The sequence below is a fragment of the Gymnodraco acuticeps genome, unplaced genomic scaffold, assembly GCF_902827175.1.
Source record: "Gymnodraco acuticeps unplaced genomic scaffold, fGymAcu1.1, whole genome shotgun sequence".
NCBI lineage: Eukaryota > Metazoa > Chordata > Actinopteri > Perciformes > Bathydraconidae > Gymnodraco > Gymnodraco acuticeps.
This window is the reverse complement of record NW_022989755.1, coordinates 1,622,018-1,641,829: the sequence shown is the minus strand read 5'-3', so window position 1 is coordinate 1,641,829 and position 19,812 is coordinate 1,622,018. Positions and strand designations below refer to the sequence as shown.

The 19,812-nt window shown below is 40.6% G+C and overlaps 1 protein-coding gene across 4 annotated transcripts in view; it reads left to right on the top strand.

The window, feature by feature from the left end:
• Positions 1-6,028: 6,028 nt before the first annotated feature.
• Positions 6,029-19,812, top strand: part of pax2b (paired box 2b) — a 29,088-nt gene continuing 15,304 nt past the window's right edge. The window contains exons 1-5 of one of the 4 annotated variants that reach the window (XM_034212284.1): positions 6,029-6,578; positions 8,182-8,347; positions 8,896-9,093; positions 12,161-12,237; positions 12,329-12,448. In XM_034212284.1, coding sequence (XP_034068175.1) covers positions 6,536-6,578; positions 8,182-8,347; positions 8,896-9,093; positions 12,161-12,237; positions 12,329-12,448 — 604 coding nt within the window. In that variant the 5' untranslated portion in view covers positions 6,029-6,535. Of the gene's footprint in view, positions 6,579-8,169; positions 8,384-8,895; positions 9,094-12,160; positions 12,238-12,328; positions 12,449-19,812 lie in introns of all 4 variants that reach the window. The other 3 variants (XM_034212264.1, XM_034212275.1, XM_034212254.1) reach the window with 3 other exon arrangements.

Genomic DNA, 19,812 nt, shown 5'->3' with positions numbered 1-19,812 from the left:
TTAAATTCTACACTTACACGAGGACATAACATGAATGTTGCACTCTTCTCTCCCCTAAACACACTTATGTGCTTGGTCATGTTGGACCAGCAGACAATAAAATCTCCTCAGTGCCTGAGGAAAAGCGTCAACATCCTCCAGATTCTCATCTAAATTCACACAGGCCTTCATCACTGGAGATTTAGCCAAATGGCTGTGGAGAGGAGGAATGCCTGCTCCATTACAAGCCAAACTACTGGCTTTTTATTACCACTAAACAATCTTCCTTGGAGCCGTCCTTTAGCATACCTCAGAGCTCGGAGTGGGTGAGAAAGTGCGTGGGAGGAGGCCATTCAGTCACATTATGGCTTTCCATAGATCAAGGTCACAATTTTCATGATCATTACACCACTGAAGGTGACAGGAAGCATTTACAGAAGTGATCAGGAGCTTGTGTGGGAGCTGCTCATCCGTAGATTTCTGGGGAGAGGAATATATGTGTACACACACACACACTCACCCACCCACCCACACACACACACACACACACACACACACACACACACACAAACTAATCAGCAAATGTGCAGCTGACATTCCTTAAATGATCATATCATCATTACAATGGACTAAGCAGGAGAAACAAAGAGGGAGAATTAAAGAAATCAACTTGTGTGTGCACACACAAGTTGATTTCTTTAATTCTCCCTCTTTTCACCCATGGGTGAAAAACAAACATTTGTGAGTTCAAAGCCTGCCACCAGGAGGGGACTGCTACATTATGCATTCACATGCCATAGGCTAACACATGTCAGCGGCCCACTGGACAGAAGCTCTGTTTCCCATATTGCTGACATGTGATTGGAAGCTGTTGGCTGTCTGGTTGGGACAGAGGCAGCTGGCGGGACACCTCCAAGCTGCCTCAGGCTGCACACACACACACACACACACACACACACACACACACACACACACACACACACACACACACACACACACACACACACACACACACACACACACACACACACACACACACACACACACACTGAGTGACTCACACACAGAGACATCCAGACGTGGGATCAGCTTCTCCCACCCAGTGATGAACCCTGGGCTGCCTTCATCCCCAGGAAGAGAAGCTTATCTGCTGGTTTTATAGGTGGAGATGTATTTTAGTGTAAAATAATACAATTGAAAAATTAAGGAAATGTCTTTGTTGTATGTCAGGGTGAACTTGTGTGTAAAAAGAAGGAATAAATCTCTGAAAATATTCCTGACTTTAGTTTCTGACGCCCTTAACATTTTTGACTAATGCCTCCGCGGCCTTTGTTGAGTTCCAACCAGAGGGGCACACATTTAACTATTCATGTGGAAACTTAGATCGGGAAGGGAAGGGATTTAGCCCTTGTTCCCAGTACGATAAAAATGCAACATGGAGAATTCTTTTGAAAATGACAAGATACAGTCCTATTTTTAATCCAGCACTGCAGGGCAAATTTAACAATTACTTCCAAATCTGCATAATGAATGAGGAACGAGTATGTATTTTAAGCCTTTATTCCCGACTAAGTGTGTCAATGCATGGGAGATGGAAAGAAAACATGTGGGAAATATTCAGAATATTTGAGGTAATTTTGATTTTTTTTTTGTCAAATAAACTGCTGATTTTAGATTTTGTACATTCAAAATCTTGTAATAATAATAATATTAATAATAATATGTAATGTTATTTCTTTGTAATTTGGCCCTTCTCCCATGTTTAAATGCAAATGAGATGTTAATTTTTCTTAATGATTTGCTGTACCTGAGGCATGGAAAAGCTCAGAAACTCAACTGTCTGACTGCGTTTGTGCTCAGGGTATGAAAAGTAATTTAACAAAGTGTTTTCTAATCAAAGTAATGTAACCTGATCTCCATTGCATTTGGATCTTTAATACAATACAGCATCACTGGAACCACTCAGTACACGTGTCTGTGTGTGTGGTGTAGTGTGTGGGTGAGCGTGTGCGTGCGTGCGTGCGTGTGCGTGTGTGTGTGTGTGACAATGACGGGACAGACCATCAGCTGAACAGTCGACCTGCCAACATGCAGATATTATAAGAGTTGTAAGAGAAAATGCAGCTCAAAGTCTTTCCTGTGTAATTTATCTTCTGAAATACGAGCCTGACTGCTGTAAACTTCCGCATTGACTTTTACGTCTATATTCTTCATTTTTGAGGATTCCCCATCAGAGACAGTAAACGGTTAAATTGGCTGCATTTAACTGACACATTTATTACCAGTGTAAATAAAGGTGGCAGTAAATTGACAATCGAACAATAGAAACATAAATGCGACTTTTTTTTGCATTAGCCTATAGTGTGAAATTTCAACCTTTGAAATTGATTAGAGATTTCTAAACGTAGAAACAATAACAACCGTTTAAAATTAATGGGTTTACTCACCAGCACATCCCTGAACTCAAGGAAGACGACTGAAATTAAATAAATCATGTATTACTGATGTGTGAGACACTGGTCAATCTCAAGCCTGTCACGTGAACCAAGTTGAAGTTGAAAACGTAAATGTTGGCTTACGTGTCTGAGAAGATACATGTGTTATTCTATTTATCAGAATTGTTTTGTTCTGTAGGTAGAGAGATTGAGACTAATTAACGAATTATTGCAAAACTGGTTATTAATTATAATCCAATTATAAAATCTGAATTTGTAGGCTACCAAGGCTAAAACAGGGAAATTACAGGGACATTATATCACATACAGCTATCCAAAAATACAGAAAACAATAAGAATCTCGTTCTCTTAAGAAATTCGTTAATAGATGCTGAAGAGGACCAGTGTGTGTGTTTTAATCAATAGCCCACTTTCAAAGGTTAAATACTAAGTGTATAACTCGTTATAAAATATACATGTTGGTTAAAATCTATTGCAAACGCAAGTAACACTAAAATAACTGATTATGTTACAATAAGTGTTTTTATTTTTTATTTTAGCATGTTCCTACACAGGACACATACACAAATAAAATAAATAGAAAATAAACATAGATCACATTGTAATTTCACATTTAAACGAGGGGATCCATGGAAAACAGTTGTAATGATCCAATTAATTATGGGCAAAATTAAAAGCAAGTGCAAAATCAATCTTTCACGGTGTCGAGGATGGAATCAAATTGATGCTCCATCTGTTCACGCCAGCAGAGATTTGTAGCCCGGGAGTGTTTGTGGCTGCTCGCTGCTGGAGCACAGGGACACAGTGAGCAAATCCAATATACAGTGTCAGGAGATATGTGTGTTAGTGTTACAGGATTATGGGCTGCAGCTTCGGAAATCTCCTCCTGTATCATCAAATATAAAAACCTAAACAAATATCACAATTACCACTCATTTGCATGCATTAAAAGAGCAAATTGCTGCCATTTAAATAGCATGAAAAATACTGTTTTATGATTTATTTAAGCATGCAAAACTCATACATGGTTTACATTATTTTTAAGATTTTATAAATAGTCCAAAATCAGCATAAATGTCGCCACAGATTCCTCCGGAAGCCTCTCTTCTTCAATCGAAAAGGATTCATATTCAACTTACAACCAGAGGTGTCAGCTCCCCTTTGCAGGTATCGATTGGTGACGTGTTGGAATAACGCGAGACAACCAGCAGTCTACACGGGAGGTGGAGAGGAGAGAAAGAAAAAAACAATAAATGACACTTCTCCCAACAGTTCTTTACCACGGAGCCTCCATCATCCTCCCCACAGTTTCCTGAAGAGTGTGAGCTGATGTTCGGCGGGTGGAGCTGCATGCTGGACCCTCGGTGGTGCTATCCCCCCTCCTCCCCCTGCATGCCACCTCTCCTCTCTCCTCTCTGCACAGGCCATTAGGAAGCGGGGCAAAAGATAAATTGCTCTCTGTCAATACATTACACCTCTCCTAATGGGAGCACCCGGGCTCCAAAAACATTTTCCAAACTCTTGACATGCAGTGGCAACGTCTTAAATACTGCAGTTGCGCGTCAGGGTGGAAATGAGTGCGTATACTTGTACATGCAAATTATTTTAAATTTGTCTGAAAATTCAATAAATGCATGTTGTTTTCTGTCTTCAGTGGTCGGGTGTTTTGAAGTATTTATATATAAATTAAAAAGGTGCTTTTCTGCACAAAAAAAAGTGATAATTGATTCAGCCTTTGTATTGTTTAAATTGCTTTTTGGGAGCTCTTTGACCCGGTGTTGTAGCATCTGAATGGATGGGCCCCCTTCCTAAAAAGACAGGGGTTAGGGCCCGTCTGACCACATAGTCAAATAAGCCACACCACACGTGCTGTTCAAACAAAAACTAAACAAAGTAATCATGTCAACACGTCGTTTGATATGTGTTTTAAAAAACAATATCAGCATTTTCTTTTACAACCTCCTCCCCCTTCCTTGCTTCTGCTTAATTGTTGCATTGGGGAGATCAAATTGTGGGGAGCAGGAGGGTAAACTGAGGGAGGGGATGATGGTGGTGGGGGTCTTAGGGGGGAGAGGGAAAAAAGAATGTAGCTTTAAGGGAAATGTGCAGCCGGGTGTGAAATTACAGCCTATAGTGCTACATATTGTACCAGAAGCTCACTCCAAAAACTGTAACAAAAAGAGAAATCATCCCCTAACCTGACCAGGAGGCAGAGCTGTGGCCGTCTGCCCCTAAGATATGCCCCCCCCCCCCCCATCCTAAACAATATGGTCAAAATGTGTCTCCTGAAATGATGTATTTTACTTGGAGAAATATGATTATGATGATATGATTTTATTTTATTTGTGATATTGTCACTTCAGAATAGCGAACAAATTAATTGAATATTTGTTATATTATTTAATTTGTTAATAGTAAAAAATATATATATTATTTTATTCGAGTTGCGTTTACTGCTGCCTTATTTGTTTCCCCCTGTGAAAAAACTGACTGAGACTGTAAGTGCTTCGAAAATGAAGTTAGTGATATAGGCTATATCTGTTGTACTTGATCTAAAGGATCAGATAATAATATGATAAATACAAAAATAAAAATTGATATATTTTGGATTCATTATGTTGTAAATGATTATATTAATTAATCCAAAACGAAGCATCCTGACTCCACCATGACTCCATAAGGCATTGCTTAGTTAACCTGTACTGCAGGTTCAGACAAAGTCATATCTATCGTTTTCAACACATTCCATGGATCTATAGTTCATTGATAAATGTTCCAGGAGAACATTTGTGACCTGTCAGTTTGATCACAAGCACTCATGTGCACCCCAAGTTTGACTTTTTTGGACTACTTTGATATCGCCTTTACATTTTGAGAAACCACACAGCGCCATCTACAGAAGCTCAGCGGCACTGCGGCAGGTTCACCTCCAACCTCCACCTCTGCTCCCATGGACCACTGCAGTCATCACACCATCAGCGACACGGAAACAGGTTTATAGTCTACATTTGAAGACATTAACCAATGGCTTAACAATAAATATATCGAATTGAAGCAGTAAATAATTATATAAACACATTATTTAGGCCTACTTGAGTTCCAGAGCAGACATGAAGACTGAGGAGGAAAAACAAAACGAAATAAAAGTAAACAATTCAAAACAGGATCAAGCTAAATCCGGGTTGTGGGGACACTTACAGAGATAATGTGTATTCCCATGCAGAGACATGCTGTTAGTCCGTGTAATAAAAAGAAAAAAAGAAACACAAATGTAAAAAATAATCTATTTCATTGATTCAAAACTTCCAGTAAACGAGCATATATTTCACAGCTGTTATGTCTAATAAAGTCTGATATTTCTAACTCACAATCCATTCCTTATTTATCTCCCTCCCCTTCCTGCCGGTGTGTCAGACCCACAGACCTCCTCATTTGGACCCCAGGTTTTTTTCTCTTTTTTTTTTTTTAACGTTGGCGAATCACAAAGTGTTGGCATCTATTGCCTTTGTCTGACAAGTCATCCATATAAGCAAAAGGGGGGTCTGCAGAGGGGAGGAGAGGGGGAAGAGGAGGGGAGGGTTGCAGCTTTTAGAACCACAGACACAGAGAGAGGCTTCATTCCCAGCCCAAAGATCCAGCCCTACGCATCCTGCGCTCAACACAAACCCGCTGTGTGTCAGTGTGTGTGTGTGTGTGCGCGTTTTCTCCGCCGTTTTCACGCGTGAATCAAGGCCACGAGGATTGAGGACATACCGGGCCCTGGACATCACCGTTTAATTTAAAAACAAACTGTGAGAATTACCTCTACTGCTCACTGAAGGCTTCTGAAGAAGAACAAATAGCGATAAACTAAAACACAGTCCTTCGGTCATGCAGCGCACCTGCCAGACCTCCGCGGCCGGACCGGACTGTTGAAGAAACACCGGGCAACTTTTGGGGGAAGAAGTTGCCGTCAGATCGGTTGTTGAAGCGAGGGGGTGGAGGGGGCAAACTAAGTCCCTCCATCGAGTAGAAGCACCTTTTTTTCTTCACATATTCATCCTTGATAGGAAGGCGAAACGGCGACTTCAGTTGATTATCTGTCTTTCCTTGGCTATCCAATGGATATTCACTGCAAAGCAGATCCCTTCACCGCGATGCACTGTAAGTAGCACAACCCGAGTTTTTCCGCAGCTTCATAATAATAGGAATATAATATTTCCGCATATTACAAAGGCCTGCAGCAGAGAGCATGTGCAGTGTTGTGTGCCAATAGCATTTTTGGCGCATTAAAACTGGCTAATAAACTGGCATGTAGTAGGCAAACACGAGGATGACAAGAGGAGAAAAGAGTCCCTCTAATATCTTCTGTGTGCACATTTCAGAGAATATTCTGCTTAAAAAGATAATAACATGTTAAAAATAATATAGATGACATTACTTCCGGACACACAGCAGAGGTGTGCAGAAATTAAAACTTGTCATAGTAAACAAAGAACATGCGCTGGCAGGTACTCAGTAATTTACACGTGTATCTGCCTGCAGCTTCCCGCGCAGTGTGTGTGTGTGTGTGTGTGTGTGTGTGTGTGTGTGTGTGTGTGTGTGTGTGTGTGTGTGTGTGTGTGTGTGTGTGTGTATGTGTGTGTGTGTGTGTGTGTTCAGGCCTAATAAGTGAGACAGTTACACATCTATTATTCAAATTATTCAAATAACAGCAAGGTGTTCGAGTCCAACCTAAGCTCACATGCTTGTAATTTGGTGAATGTATGTAAATAATGGATGAGCTCTTCGTTTACTAAATAATATGTAATATGAGTTATCAAAGCTCGTTCAATTATTTAAAATTGCCGTGAAAGGAAAATGAGAGAGCATGTAACTTAATAGGCATAACATGAGCCGTGGAGCTGCGAGGAAAATATGAGGTCCTTGTTTTGAATGGGAGAAACTTTACTGCACACTCGAATTTCTATTTATTAATTATTATTGGGAATTTAAATAGCAGTTTTAACACTGACCCACATACTTATGGGTTGGACGTATTGTAGTAATTGTACAAGCTGCACAACAACAGTGTGACAGATGGAAAATAATGTGCAGCATGGGTTAGTGTCCAGCACTTGAATTTACACAATTGTTTATTACAAAAAACATTAATGAAAATACATGATTGTAGGATAATTTGTCTTGATTTGAAAAGTTAAAGATACATAGTTTTGATCATAAGTGGAGGGAAACATATCAATATGCAAGGACAAAAACAATAAATATTGTCTGCTGCAGTGTCCATTTTTGTTTTAAAAAAAGAAATACAAAAATATATAGCATGTACATTCATTATAGACACTTGCAGTGTGGTCATCATGTATTTTTTGATCTCTAAATCATTGAAATCCTGTTTCATCTATTTCGAATTACTGACGAAATAGTATTATTTGTTCTGCATGAAAGGTTTAAGAAAGAAAGAAAACCACTTTCTGATTCCAAAATATGTATGTATTTTTTGTATAAACGCATCATTTTCAAACAGGAATATGTATGTGCAGTATTTCATGCACCCTTAAGGCTTCTCCATAAATAGCCTGCATGTAAAATCTCCTGCTCCATAGAAACACATGAGGTAAACTGACCTTAAAAAAATGTTGGACGCTATTTCCCGGAATTTTTGTCTTGACTAACATTACAAAAAAACCTCACCTGTGCCTTCCTCTCCATTACAACTTTATGTAATGTCATGGTTGTGTCTTTGCGGCTGTTGTATCCCACGTAGGGCACGGGGGGGTAAACCAGCTCGGCGGGGTGTTTGTGAACGGCAGACCCCTCCCGGACGTGGTGCGGCAGCGGATCGTGGAGCTGGCCCACCAGGGAGTTCGGCCCTGCGACATCTCCAGACAGCTGCGGGTCAGCCACGGCTGCGTCAGCAAGATCCTGGGCAGGTGGGTGAACACTCTCCGGACAAGCCCTGCAGCCAGGTACACTCTGCGGGGTGCGAGGTGGTGGATGATATGTGCACGATGTTCAGTGGTGGAGGTGGAGGAGAGCTCAACCTGCACAACTCAGAAGCGTTTCTAATTCTGAAATAGGGTTAATTAGATATAACTGGCCCTAAATTATTATATTAACGCTATTTGTGAAGGTCAGAGAGTTCAGGTGGGCTTCTCCTCCATTTTATTATAAGTGTTTGTTGGAATTATTCAATTTGTATTTACAGAATGACATCCTCGCCGTGTATTTGTGCATGCGTTATGTTTTGCATTTTTAAGAAAAAAAAGCGTTTTATTTGAGACATCATGGGGAAACGAAAACGCATTTTCAAGTTTGATGTTTTGCTGGAGAAAGTTTGAAAATAAGTAGTTCTCAGTAAAACTCAACAGCATGTGCGTGTCATTGTGTTTAAAGTGGTATAAAACGCCTATCTCATCGGTATGATCACATCAGAAAAATTGCAAGCTATCTCAATGGAACATATTTGTTATGACTGCAGGTATTACGAGACTGGCAGCATCAAACCCGGTGTGATTGGTGGGTCTAAACCTAAAGTGGCCACTCCAAAAGTGGTGGACAAAATTGCAGACTACAAGAGACAAAACCCCACCATGTTTGCTTGGGAGATCAGAGACAGACTGCTGGCGGAGGGCGTCTGCGACAACGACACAGTGCCCAGCGTCTCATCCATTAACAGGTAGGACAACAAATCTAATATAAAGGGGGGGAAATGCAGAAAAGAGAAAAATCAGATTTTTTTAAATGTTATTTTGTTTGGGTTAAATTCCGAGGTGCAGTGCAACCCTTTAATAGGTTATTTATCAGATATGCTGAGCGCACCACCGACAGCAGAATATTGTTGGACTAACTTTGTGCTGGCCGCTGCGCCGAGGCTCTGCGGTCTCAGAGGTGCAATTCAATCTTTCAGTCCAAACTCCCTCAACAATCAGCAGTACATCCAGGACTGAGTGAATCTGTCGAGATGAAAACCGATCAATATTCGGTGACCAGATCCCGTGGCGCTATAAAGCAGGCCAATTTTCTTTAGCACATCTAATGTGCTGCTGCACACAGAAAGGCAGAGCAACATGGCTCTTCTGCTGCAGGGTTTTATTTTTGAAGAATTAAAAAGGGTAAACATTATAGGCTGCAATTTGTAAAAATCATGCATCTTGATTAAATACGTAAATATGTTGTAGGCTTGTAGCAATAATAGAAAAAGCAATTAAATCATTTATAAATTAGTCTCCTGATTTAAATCCTTGCATTAAAATTCCAGGTTGCTGTAATTAATATTGATGTTACATTATGAGGATGCTTAAAATCGAGCATCAATTGTGTCTGGGCTGTAAAACGCTTAAATGACTAATAACTATATTTAAGTCATTATTTATGCTACAAATCTACAATGTTGTTAACGAAATTCCTAAAGCAGCACTCTAGTTATAGAGTGGCAGACATATGAGGACCCAGGACACCCCCACCCTCACCCCCCCAGCAGAGATCCCTGGTGATGAACTTTGGTTAAGAGGCACTGTTCCATAGAGCTAGCATCAGCATTACATTTTAATGAGCTGATGGGAGAGCATGGACAGCTCCACACAAGACATCTTTTAAATAGAGAAAAGGCTGAAGAAAATTCATTTCATGCTTCGTGGCTGCTTAAAAAGCCCCATTTAAGAGGGCTCAGACACATGTATGTGATCAATTCAAAATGTACATTAATATCATTAAAAGAGCCCTATAAGTTATTTTTTTCAATTCCAATTAAAGCTTTCTATTTTGGATGTGTGGGGTGGGGGTGGGGGGGCTTATGTGTCTTTGTTTATGTGGGAAATTAAATTGTGAATACAAAGAACTGTAATTCTATCAGCCAAATATGAGAGCTACTTTGAATTTCTATTACGGCTTAATGCTGAATATCTTCTGAAGATTTCAATGTGTTGCTCTGTGCCTCACACACACAATGGACCACACACACACACACACACACACACAACACACACCACACACACACACACACACACACACACACACACACACACACACACACACACACACACACACACACACACACACACACACACACACACACACACACACACACACACACACACACACACACACACACACACACACACACGCGTTTTGATTTAGCCTGAGGTTAATATTTCAATAGTTTCAATTCATTTCTAAAGGAGCAGTCTGCAAAAAAAATGATCAATGAAAACATCCTTTCTATCACTATAGCAGACTACTCAAGATCATTTCTAATGCTACTACATGTTTAAAAAATACAAAATAAAAAAGATAAGTGGCTTAAAATATATAACATGATCGTTTTTCATACAGGAGTTTCCCTTGTTTTCCAGTTGGATGAATATGGGCCAGTGTGTTTGTGTCACAGATAGTCTGACCTCAGGACTGTTGACAAAAGAGGATGCTCTATTTAAACACCTTTCGCCTGCATGCATTATTAAATGGGACAGAGATAGTGTTGTACTACGAGTCAAGGCCACCACAACCAACAAGTAACGCTACCCTGTTGGTAGCAATGAAAAAAAAAAGTCCTCAATGGCGCTCGATAGTATTGATTCAGAAGGAAAGCAATTTTAATATTTCTTCAGGGGATTTTCAGCAACAACCGGGTCATTAATTCATTCTCCCAAATTGCTTATTCAATATCAAGAACATGGATACCAAATAAAGTCTTTGAATTTATGTAGCACACACAGAAGTCAAGGGGTCGAATAACTGTTATGGGCAGAAGTGAAAAAAATTAAAACGTCAATATGCGCTCTCTGGAATTGCTTGTTGTTAGGTAGCTTTGCCTCGAAGGGGATTTTCTTTCTTTTTTTATTTGTGACAGTGCTGGATTTATTCCTCTGAAGCCTGCTGGCCCCTACAGTAACATCAATATCCAAATCATCTGATACATTTCTGTATGTGGAGAAAATACAAGTTATATGGCATTTTGAAATGTTAGCATTGGAGCGGATGATTATTTTCCTTCTGAAATAAAAACATGCAGAGGTACCACATGTGAATTGTACAAAGAAATCAAGTACAAAAGGCTCCACAGTCCTCGCCCAACCTCTTTGTGCTCTAAAATAGCTCTCGTGGCATACATGATGAATAGTTTTAAAGTTTACAAATTATTGTGACAGCTCCCTTTCTCCCCAAGTGCCATTCAGATTAAAGGAATCTAATGCTGGCGTAAGCTTGTGCGAGGCAATAAGGAACTATTGCTTTCCTGTCACATGTAATTTATAGCTTTCTATTTGCATCTGTTTGCCCGTGTGACTAATCCCCAACTTTTTCTCCCCAAGCCCCGATCAATACAACCTCATCCGCATTGGCACATGGGGGCCGCTGGTTCTACAGAGATGTTTGATCTGGGAAGCAAAGGGCTACTCTGGGAATGCATCGGTCCCAGAGAAACACCCCCCCCCCCCCTACAGTGGGGGAGAGGGGGAGATCTGATTAGTGTGGGCCAGGTAGAGGCAGTGAAGCTGATCATAGAGGTGAATTGATGTGATTTCATGCTTTGTTTGCAAAATCACTCAGACCAAAAGTGCAATGAAGACTTTTCTCCACACCACACCTTTAAGGTAGAACCAGTGATCCCTTTTGCGTTACATTTAATAACTTAATCACACCGTATCTCGATAGCAGCTGATGTTAGGGCTAAGTTGGGAAATCTCCAGGATGGGTTGAGGTTTTTAGGAAAGCAGCGGTGACATCTGCTCTTCTTTGTTCCCCAGGATCATCCGAACAAAAGTCCAGCAGCCATTCCATCCGTCTCCTGATGGGTCGTCCCTGACGCCAGGCCATACTATAGGTAAGACTGTAGCACAGGCATTAGCATCATAGAACTTACTCGATGTTTTTTATTTTAAATGCAAGCTAATTTCTTGCTGTCCTTCCCACAGTACCGAGCCAAGCCTCTCCGCCTGTAACCAGCGCCTCCAACGACCCAGCGGGATCATACTCCATCAACGGGATTCTGGGTATCCCCCGATCCAACGGCGAAAAGAGGAAAAGAGATGAAGGTAAGACCTTTTTTCTGTCTAGATGAGAAAAGATATAAAATCAGTTTAGGGTTAGAATGCATCAAATATCTCGGACCCTACAAAAAAAAAAAAAAGCAACACATTTTTCTCTGTGCAGCTTTATGCTATAAAACCCACTTTGCTGAACTTGCAATTACAGCATTAAAACCTGCTTCAGTTCCATTAGATGACCTTATAAAACACCTAAGTCTGAACTCTGTTACACCGCTGTGTCAATCTGCCAAGGAGTCTTTTGATTTGAAGACACGACCTCCGCTGTTGTCTCCTACAATTAATCTTTATGGAAGTGATTAAAGGGCTTTAGATAATTACATGTCAAGATGATGTAGCCAACCACCCAGGTCAGTGAAGAAAGCTGCTGCAGCTCGGTGGAGGGCTTTTTCCCCCTCTCCCTTTAACAAAAGTGGCTCCACTTCAGCAGCTCAAGTAGTAGGTTAGTGGATATAAGGGAGCTTGAGGCGATATAGATTATTGGTTCTGTAAGCAATAGGCTTCCTTAATGTCACTACATAAGTCTGATGAGAATAGCTAAACAGATGCACTCATGTTGCAAAGCGTGTTCGGGTACGGAGGGATGATGTGGCTGCTGAAAAGGGGCAGTTATCTCAAACAGGGTGGGGAATGAGTGCCTTATTTCTGCAGTGCTCCAGAATGAGAGCTAATCAGAGCACGGCAGCAGTTTACATAGCGTCTTTCTTTGTTATGGCGTTTGTCGAGAAGCACGGGGGTTTGCGGGATATTGAGTGGAATTGATGTTTTATGTGCGTGCAGGGAGGGAGGGATGACTAATGACCTGTCAGAGGTAGATTTCCTGGCAAAGATATAAAAACCAGCATGACGTGGACATGGCAAATGACATAATCAAGTCCTTCCCTGTAAGAGATGCAATCGCGGAGGCATAATGCAAACGTCTGGTATTTTCAAGGGTTCATTCTCAGTCGTTCGAGGACCTCTCATATTAACCAGGGTGTAATGTCTAGTCCCTGAATGATAGAACGCACACATTGCTATGCAGATTGCTACTGAAGGGCAAAGAGGTATTAAAGGGCATGGAGGGGAATAATGTATGTGTGTGTGTGTGTGTGTGTGGGGAGGAGAGCCTGTTTTGTGGAGGTCTTCCAGGTGACAGCGCCATGTTTCTACGGCTATTCAGTCTCGAATGATTCCCCTGATGTGCTGCCATTTCTGTGATTTAGGTGCTCGGCCAGAATTACGATGAAAGAGAAGAAAGCTCTGCGTGTGTGTGTGTGTGTGTGTGTGTGCGTGTGCGCGATAATGTGCGTCAGGGTAGAACTTGTACTGAGGGTGACGGAGGGAGCTGTGGTTCTTATATACTCTCTCTATGGCCAGCTGCTGCCTACCTGCAACCATTGGGTCAGGGATACTTTATCTTTCCAAAACATAAACCCCAGGCCTTGGCCGCACACACACGGCTGCAGAAGCAATGTCTCGCCTGGAGCCACAGTTTGTGAGAATAGTATATTACATAGGATGTTACCCTGTAGACACTATTGTCCTGTTGCTGTTCTCTTAAAGTGCACATTGCCCCCCAAAAAGAAAAGGAAAACACCCTGAATCTGACAATGTTGCAGCAGTTAGGCTTCCTGTGAGAAAGGGTCGTAGCCGTTATTGTGTCCTATCTTGTGAGGTTTTTGCTAACATTAGTAACTTTACATTTTAGCGAACATTTATCTGGAGTGTATATAGACTGTATTATTATATTCTGGGATGTATTTATGTAAGAAAATCATTACAGATGCCACATTTTGCGATAGATTGCGTCATCTTTTTTGTTTTCTCATTCACTCACAAGGCATTAACTCATGCATTATTTCTGTAACATTTACATTTTCAGAAACAAGACATTTAGTGAAGAGTAGTCAATTATAGCGCACTTGACTATTGCTATATTATGTTTTGTGATACCGTATCAATTCTCAAAAACACTACTGCTTTACAGTTACAAACTGTTAAAACTCAAGGGTTTGACAGCGGCACAAAAAGTAAACGGACAGTGATTATTGCAAATGCATATCCCACCGTTTCGTTAATACTGTAACATTTTGCATTGTTAATAGAATGGGGATATATTTAATTATAACCCCTATATCCTGGTACAAATCATTTTTGCCAGATTCTTGCCTCGAGAAAGCCCTAAAACGTCATGAGAAATGTCTGGAAATGATCAAATGCTATAGCCATAGGCCTACTGGTTAGTGTTTTTCTCAACCAAAAAAGGTAAACGATCCAGAGAATCTACAAATAACCCTTAGCATCTAGAAAATCCTGGCACTGAAATCAAACACATAGAAGTAAAAAAGCATGTCCTTGCAGCTTTCAGGGTGTTTCGAGCATTCATTTTTGGGTTACAGCACTTTTTTTCTAGCTGAGATCTGTGCTTCAATGTTGCCTTGTTTGCTATTCAGAAGTATTTTGCTTCCCCCAGTAGGCAGTAGTCTATAGTCAGTTAATGCTTGGATTACATTTCCTCACAGCACAGTAGCTTGCCTGAGCCCTATTTAACTCGGTAAGCCTCATGATGATTGTGGCACAAGCAGTCATTATCAAGGGTTGAAAACATGAACAAAAATGAGGCGAAGGAAAAGAAGGGTAGGGGTTACGTAGGGGAGGGCTGAGTGCAACACATGCCCCGCTGAAATGGATTGGCTGTGTGGCTCTGAGTATTTGTTTTAGGCAGTAGCTGTGGCTCTCTGCCAAGCAGGCGGACAGCTTCTAAGTTTCCAAGTCAGCAGTGCCCTTAAAAAAAGGTCCCCCATTACAGGAGGGATGTAGCGATAATGTAGTGTGACACACGTTATGTACACTGGGTCTCGGCAAGAGGAGCTTCAGGGACACAGGTGTCATAAGAGCCATTAATCTGCTATTGTCACGTGTTATTGCAAATTAAAAGTAGCATGTTACACTTGGCAGCCATTGTTGCAGACGGACAGAGCGGGGGAGAGCGAGAGAGAGACCCCTGGAGATGGTGACCACGGCTGTCCGCACCTTTTACAAAGTGACATATATTAGAATTTGCAATTCTGCAGAGAAAAGCCATTACCTCGCAGATTAACATCCGAGCGTCCCAGCTCCTCCACCCCCACTGCTGCTGTAGGCTCCAGAAAAGACAAAAGGAGAAGCTGCTCCTCTCAGGGTCAAATACAGATCTGTCATACAGTATCTGATGTTTAAGTACAAATCTGCTTTCAAGCATGTTTTTGTTCACCTTTCTTGCTATTAGTGCACGTTTGAGTGCGCTGAATTGACCTGAGCAGACAGCTCTGGAGGTCTGTTGAGAACACGCAGCGTCCATGAACTGAGCGTCTTTCAAAGTCATATCACACGTTCTTTCAGGGCGACCCACACAAATTGCACAATCAGGCCTGTAGATGATTCTTAATTTCAACCATTCCGGTCGTTTTCTTGCTTTGTGTGGGGCTTTCTTTCTTGATTTATGAGCGAAATAGCGAGAGAGAAATTTTATGATAAGATGATCATCATACATTTCAAAAGGCAACAACAATAGCCAGTGGCAGTGAGAATGGATGTGATTCCGTGCTTCAGTAGCTGTTGAATTAATTATTTCTCATCTCTGAGCGTCATGAGGACTGAACCGATGTGTGTGGATGGAGATGAGTGATGGAGCGGGCCTCCGTCACACCCTGCTCTGTGTATCAGCATCTGTTATGGGGGAGAGGGAGAATCAACACAGGAACTCAGAGCGCAGCAAAATGTCAGCACCTAAGAGTGCAACCTTCAAATTAGATTAATAAATCTTTAAGAAAAAAAATTAAATCAGGACATAAAGGAAAATTGATGGTCGTAAGACATTAAACAATCTTTCCAAAATGTTCATCAGAATATTAAAAAGGATCAGACACAAGGCTGCATATGAGGAATATTTCAAATACTTTCATTTATTTTTTGGCTTATTCATTATCAGAAATACTTTTTGTTTGACCAACAGCCAAAAACCCCATCGCTTTGAATTTTAAAATGATAGTAAGTGTGAAAAAGCAGCATTTTCACACATTTAATTAGATGCATACAGAGAATACTTAGCCTTTTTTCGGTTAATCAATTATCAAACTTGTATTTGATTAATTTTCCATCGATACAATATTCAATTCATCGTCCCATCCCTTTGAAACACTCATCACAGATCTTTAGTGATGCAGAACAAACATATCAGTGTTTTAATTTATGTTTACATAATCACAGCATTCAATTAGACAAAACAAAATGCAGCTGAGTTCATCAAATTTGTTTTAATTTGATTTCATTTAGCTGTGAATTGAATCAGGCGGGAAATTATAGAGGTGTATTATTGCGAAATGCATAGCAATGCGTTAAGGGAACCAGAGTGTATGTATGTCGACATGTTGTTTAAACAAGGAGCAGACAGAGGGGGGGGGTAAGCTCATTCATCTGAGGGGGGGCTCATGACCTGAAGGTGCCAGCTCACCTCCCAGTGCCTCTAACAGGAACTTAAATAACTAATTAAATTGCGGGAAAAGTTGAAACTTTTATTCTGAAATCATAATTTTCTTCTATAAAAACGCAGGCTATTATTGAGGCTACTATTTAAACTCATCCTGCACTTCATTCATGACATGTGCTGTGTTTTTGTTTGGCGGGCAGTCACTCAGACGCACTCTCAGTCTCAGAGTTGCGTTGGCTAAAGAGTCCTGCTAGGGGTCGCGACCTCTGGGTGCCAAACCCGCAGAGAGGAGTCTGCTTTATAGAGCCGGTTATCTGATCTGATAAAAGCGGCTCCCTCGTTACCAGAGTGTTAATACAGACTGATGTCAAGATGAATACACTCAACTCCTGCGATGATCAATAAACGGCCGCAGAGCGGGACAAGCATGTAACGCACCAACAAAGCCACTGTGGTCAAAGATTAGTATCACCGCCGCATAATGGCTCATTTGGAAATGTCCAAAAGGTGGATTTGACTTCTTGTAGGGTGATTATGGACTCTTAACAGCAACTCAAAACATTTACAAATATTGCAGTTTGAAATTAATTATTTGTAATTGAATATGCATAAGTACAATTTGAAAGAAGACACTATTTTTAACCTATCAATAAGGAATTATTGCACAAAAACTACACACATCTGCTTCATTTGGTCTTTTCTTTTATTCAATTAAAAACTTTTTTATTTTTAATGGCTCATTTTTAGGGATGTTAAAAAAAATAATACTTTGTAACTTAAATTGTTATGGTTGTAACAATATCAACATGGTTAAGGTTAGGGAAAGTCGACAGTTTGAGGAAATTGTTATCACTTTGTGGCGATATAATAATTAAAATATGTTGTAATTGATCCTTATATACATTCATAAGGCACTTTAAAAAAAACAGCGGCTTCACAATTAATGATAAAAAGGTATAATAGTAGTCTTACACAGCATTTAAACATTAACAATATATAACACTTTCTTCTTTGATCCCGATTGAGTTTTAATTCCTACAAACGCTAGAGGGCTTTGTCACTTTGACGCATCTACATGGCCATTGATCTTCTTGGGAGGACGGTTTAGAAAAAAGATGCATAAACTTGATTTACTCTCCAGGAAGCTTAATTGCGCCGCTTCATAAACGCTCTAAATGTCACGAGAATCATCTTCATCACCAAAACACAGTCATTGCTGATTTGTCAGAGGGGAGTGAGTGGCTGGGAGGGCAGATGGGACTGTCCCCGGTGTGAGTGGGAGGAAGAGCATGTAGGTTGACCCAGGATGGTTTGTCTTGTGTGTGGGAAGTGTATTCCACTGTGGTGAATGACAAATATGGTGGGAGGGGTATTGATCAGGTGTTGTGTCCCGAGCCGGCTGATGGAAAGTAATTAATGACTCTATTTGCTTCGGTTGCAAAGAGAACAATTGAGTTTGATAAAGTGACAAGCAGCAGCTTAGGTGAGGGCCAGAAAACATTCTGAATATTCACCTGAATGGACCAAAGTCAGACCAGGGAAAATCCGATAGGTTGTTGTCTTCTTTCTGATGAGGCAGCTTCGTTGACCTCTTTAAAGGAACAGTTCAACCAATTGGTTTCCTCCCGAGAGTTGAATGCGTCATATGCAATAAATTAACAGAGTCAGGATTGCTTAGTTTAGCATAGAGACTAGAAAAAGGAGGGAAAGCTGAGATTTGTTTACCAACACTGACTAGCTGCTAACCTATTTCCAATCTCTATGCTAAGCTAAGCTAAACATCCCCTTAATGTCGCTTCATGCAAAAATGAGAGTGGTATTGATCTTCAAATCAAAACCTCACCAAGAAAGTAGGCTACTGCAGTGTAGGCCTTTTTCCAAAATGTCAAACTATTCTTTTGCATTGCATACGTCTAATCTAGACGACAACGTGAGATATTTAAGTGTTTAAGAAACGCCAACTTAAAGTCAGCCAAATTTGAAGTTACATGTTTTGTACTGGAGATTGACGTACTGTCATACAGTTTGGGAACTGTTATACCCCATGCATATAAAGGAGATGTACAACATTTGGGGGGGGGAAATATTGCTTGTTTCGGAAGCTAAACAACAATTCAGATAACACTATGAGGTTTAAATGATTGTTATGCACCATCTAACTTTTTGGATCCAATACCCTTAGTCACGGAATCTGCCCACACGTACAACCATTGATTTATTTTACCAATATTATAATCTATATATCTAACCTTTTTGGCTTACCCTTATCCTTATGTAAGGTATAACAAATACAGGGATTGCTGTGCCGCTAAAAACAGATTTGATCCGTATAATGACGCCGACAAAACAACAAAACCTAGCGTGGATTGGTCATATCATTGCAAAAAAACAAACTAACAACAAAATAATAGTAGATGTACTAACACTGATAACAATTCAACATGTCAGACATCACTTGTTAATAAAACCTGTATTCACCAGTGCAGTGAAAATAGAATAAATAGTTAACAAGGTACTGTTAGCAAACTCGTGATATTTATTGCTTGACATTTTCGCAGCCATCAGCACAATTTCAGGTCACACACGCTCACACCCCCTCTCACACACACTTTTATAGCTCCTGATAGTCGGGTTCATCCTCTGGCCTCAGCTGGTGAAAAAAGGTCAAGCAGCAGAATAGACTGGCAATAACCCTCCCAAATGGTACTATCACACAGACATGATTGATCAATTGAATTCCGTGGCAGAGAAAAATGTGGGATTAAGTAGAGTATTATACGCACAATGAGTTGAGGCATGATGTTCATTTCAAGTTCATTTCAGCTCCCTCTTGCCACCAGATCAGGCAATCAATAGGGGCCTTGCATATCATATATCACCACTCTCCCACTGAGGGGAGAAC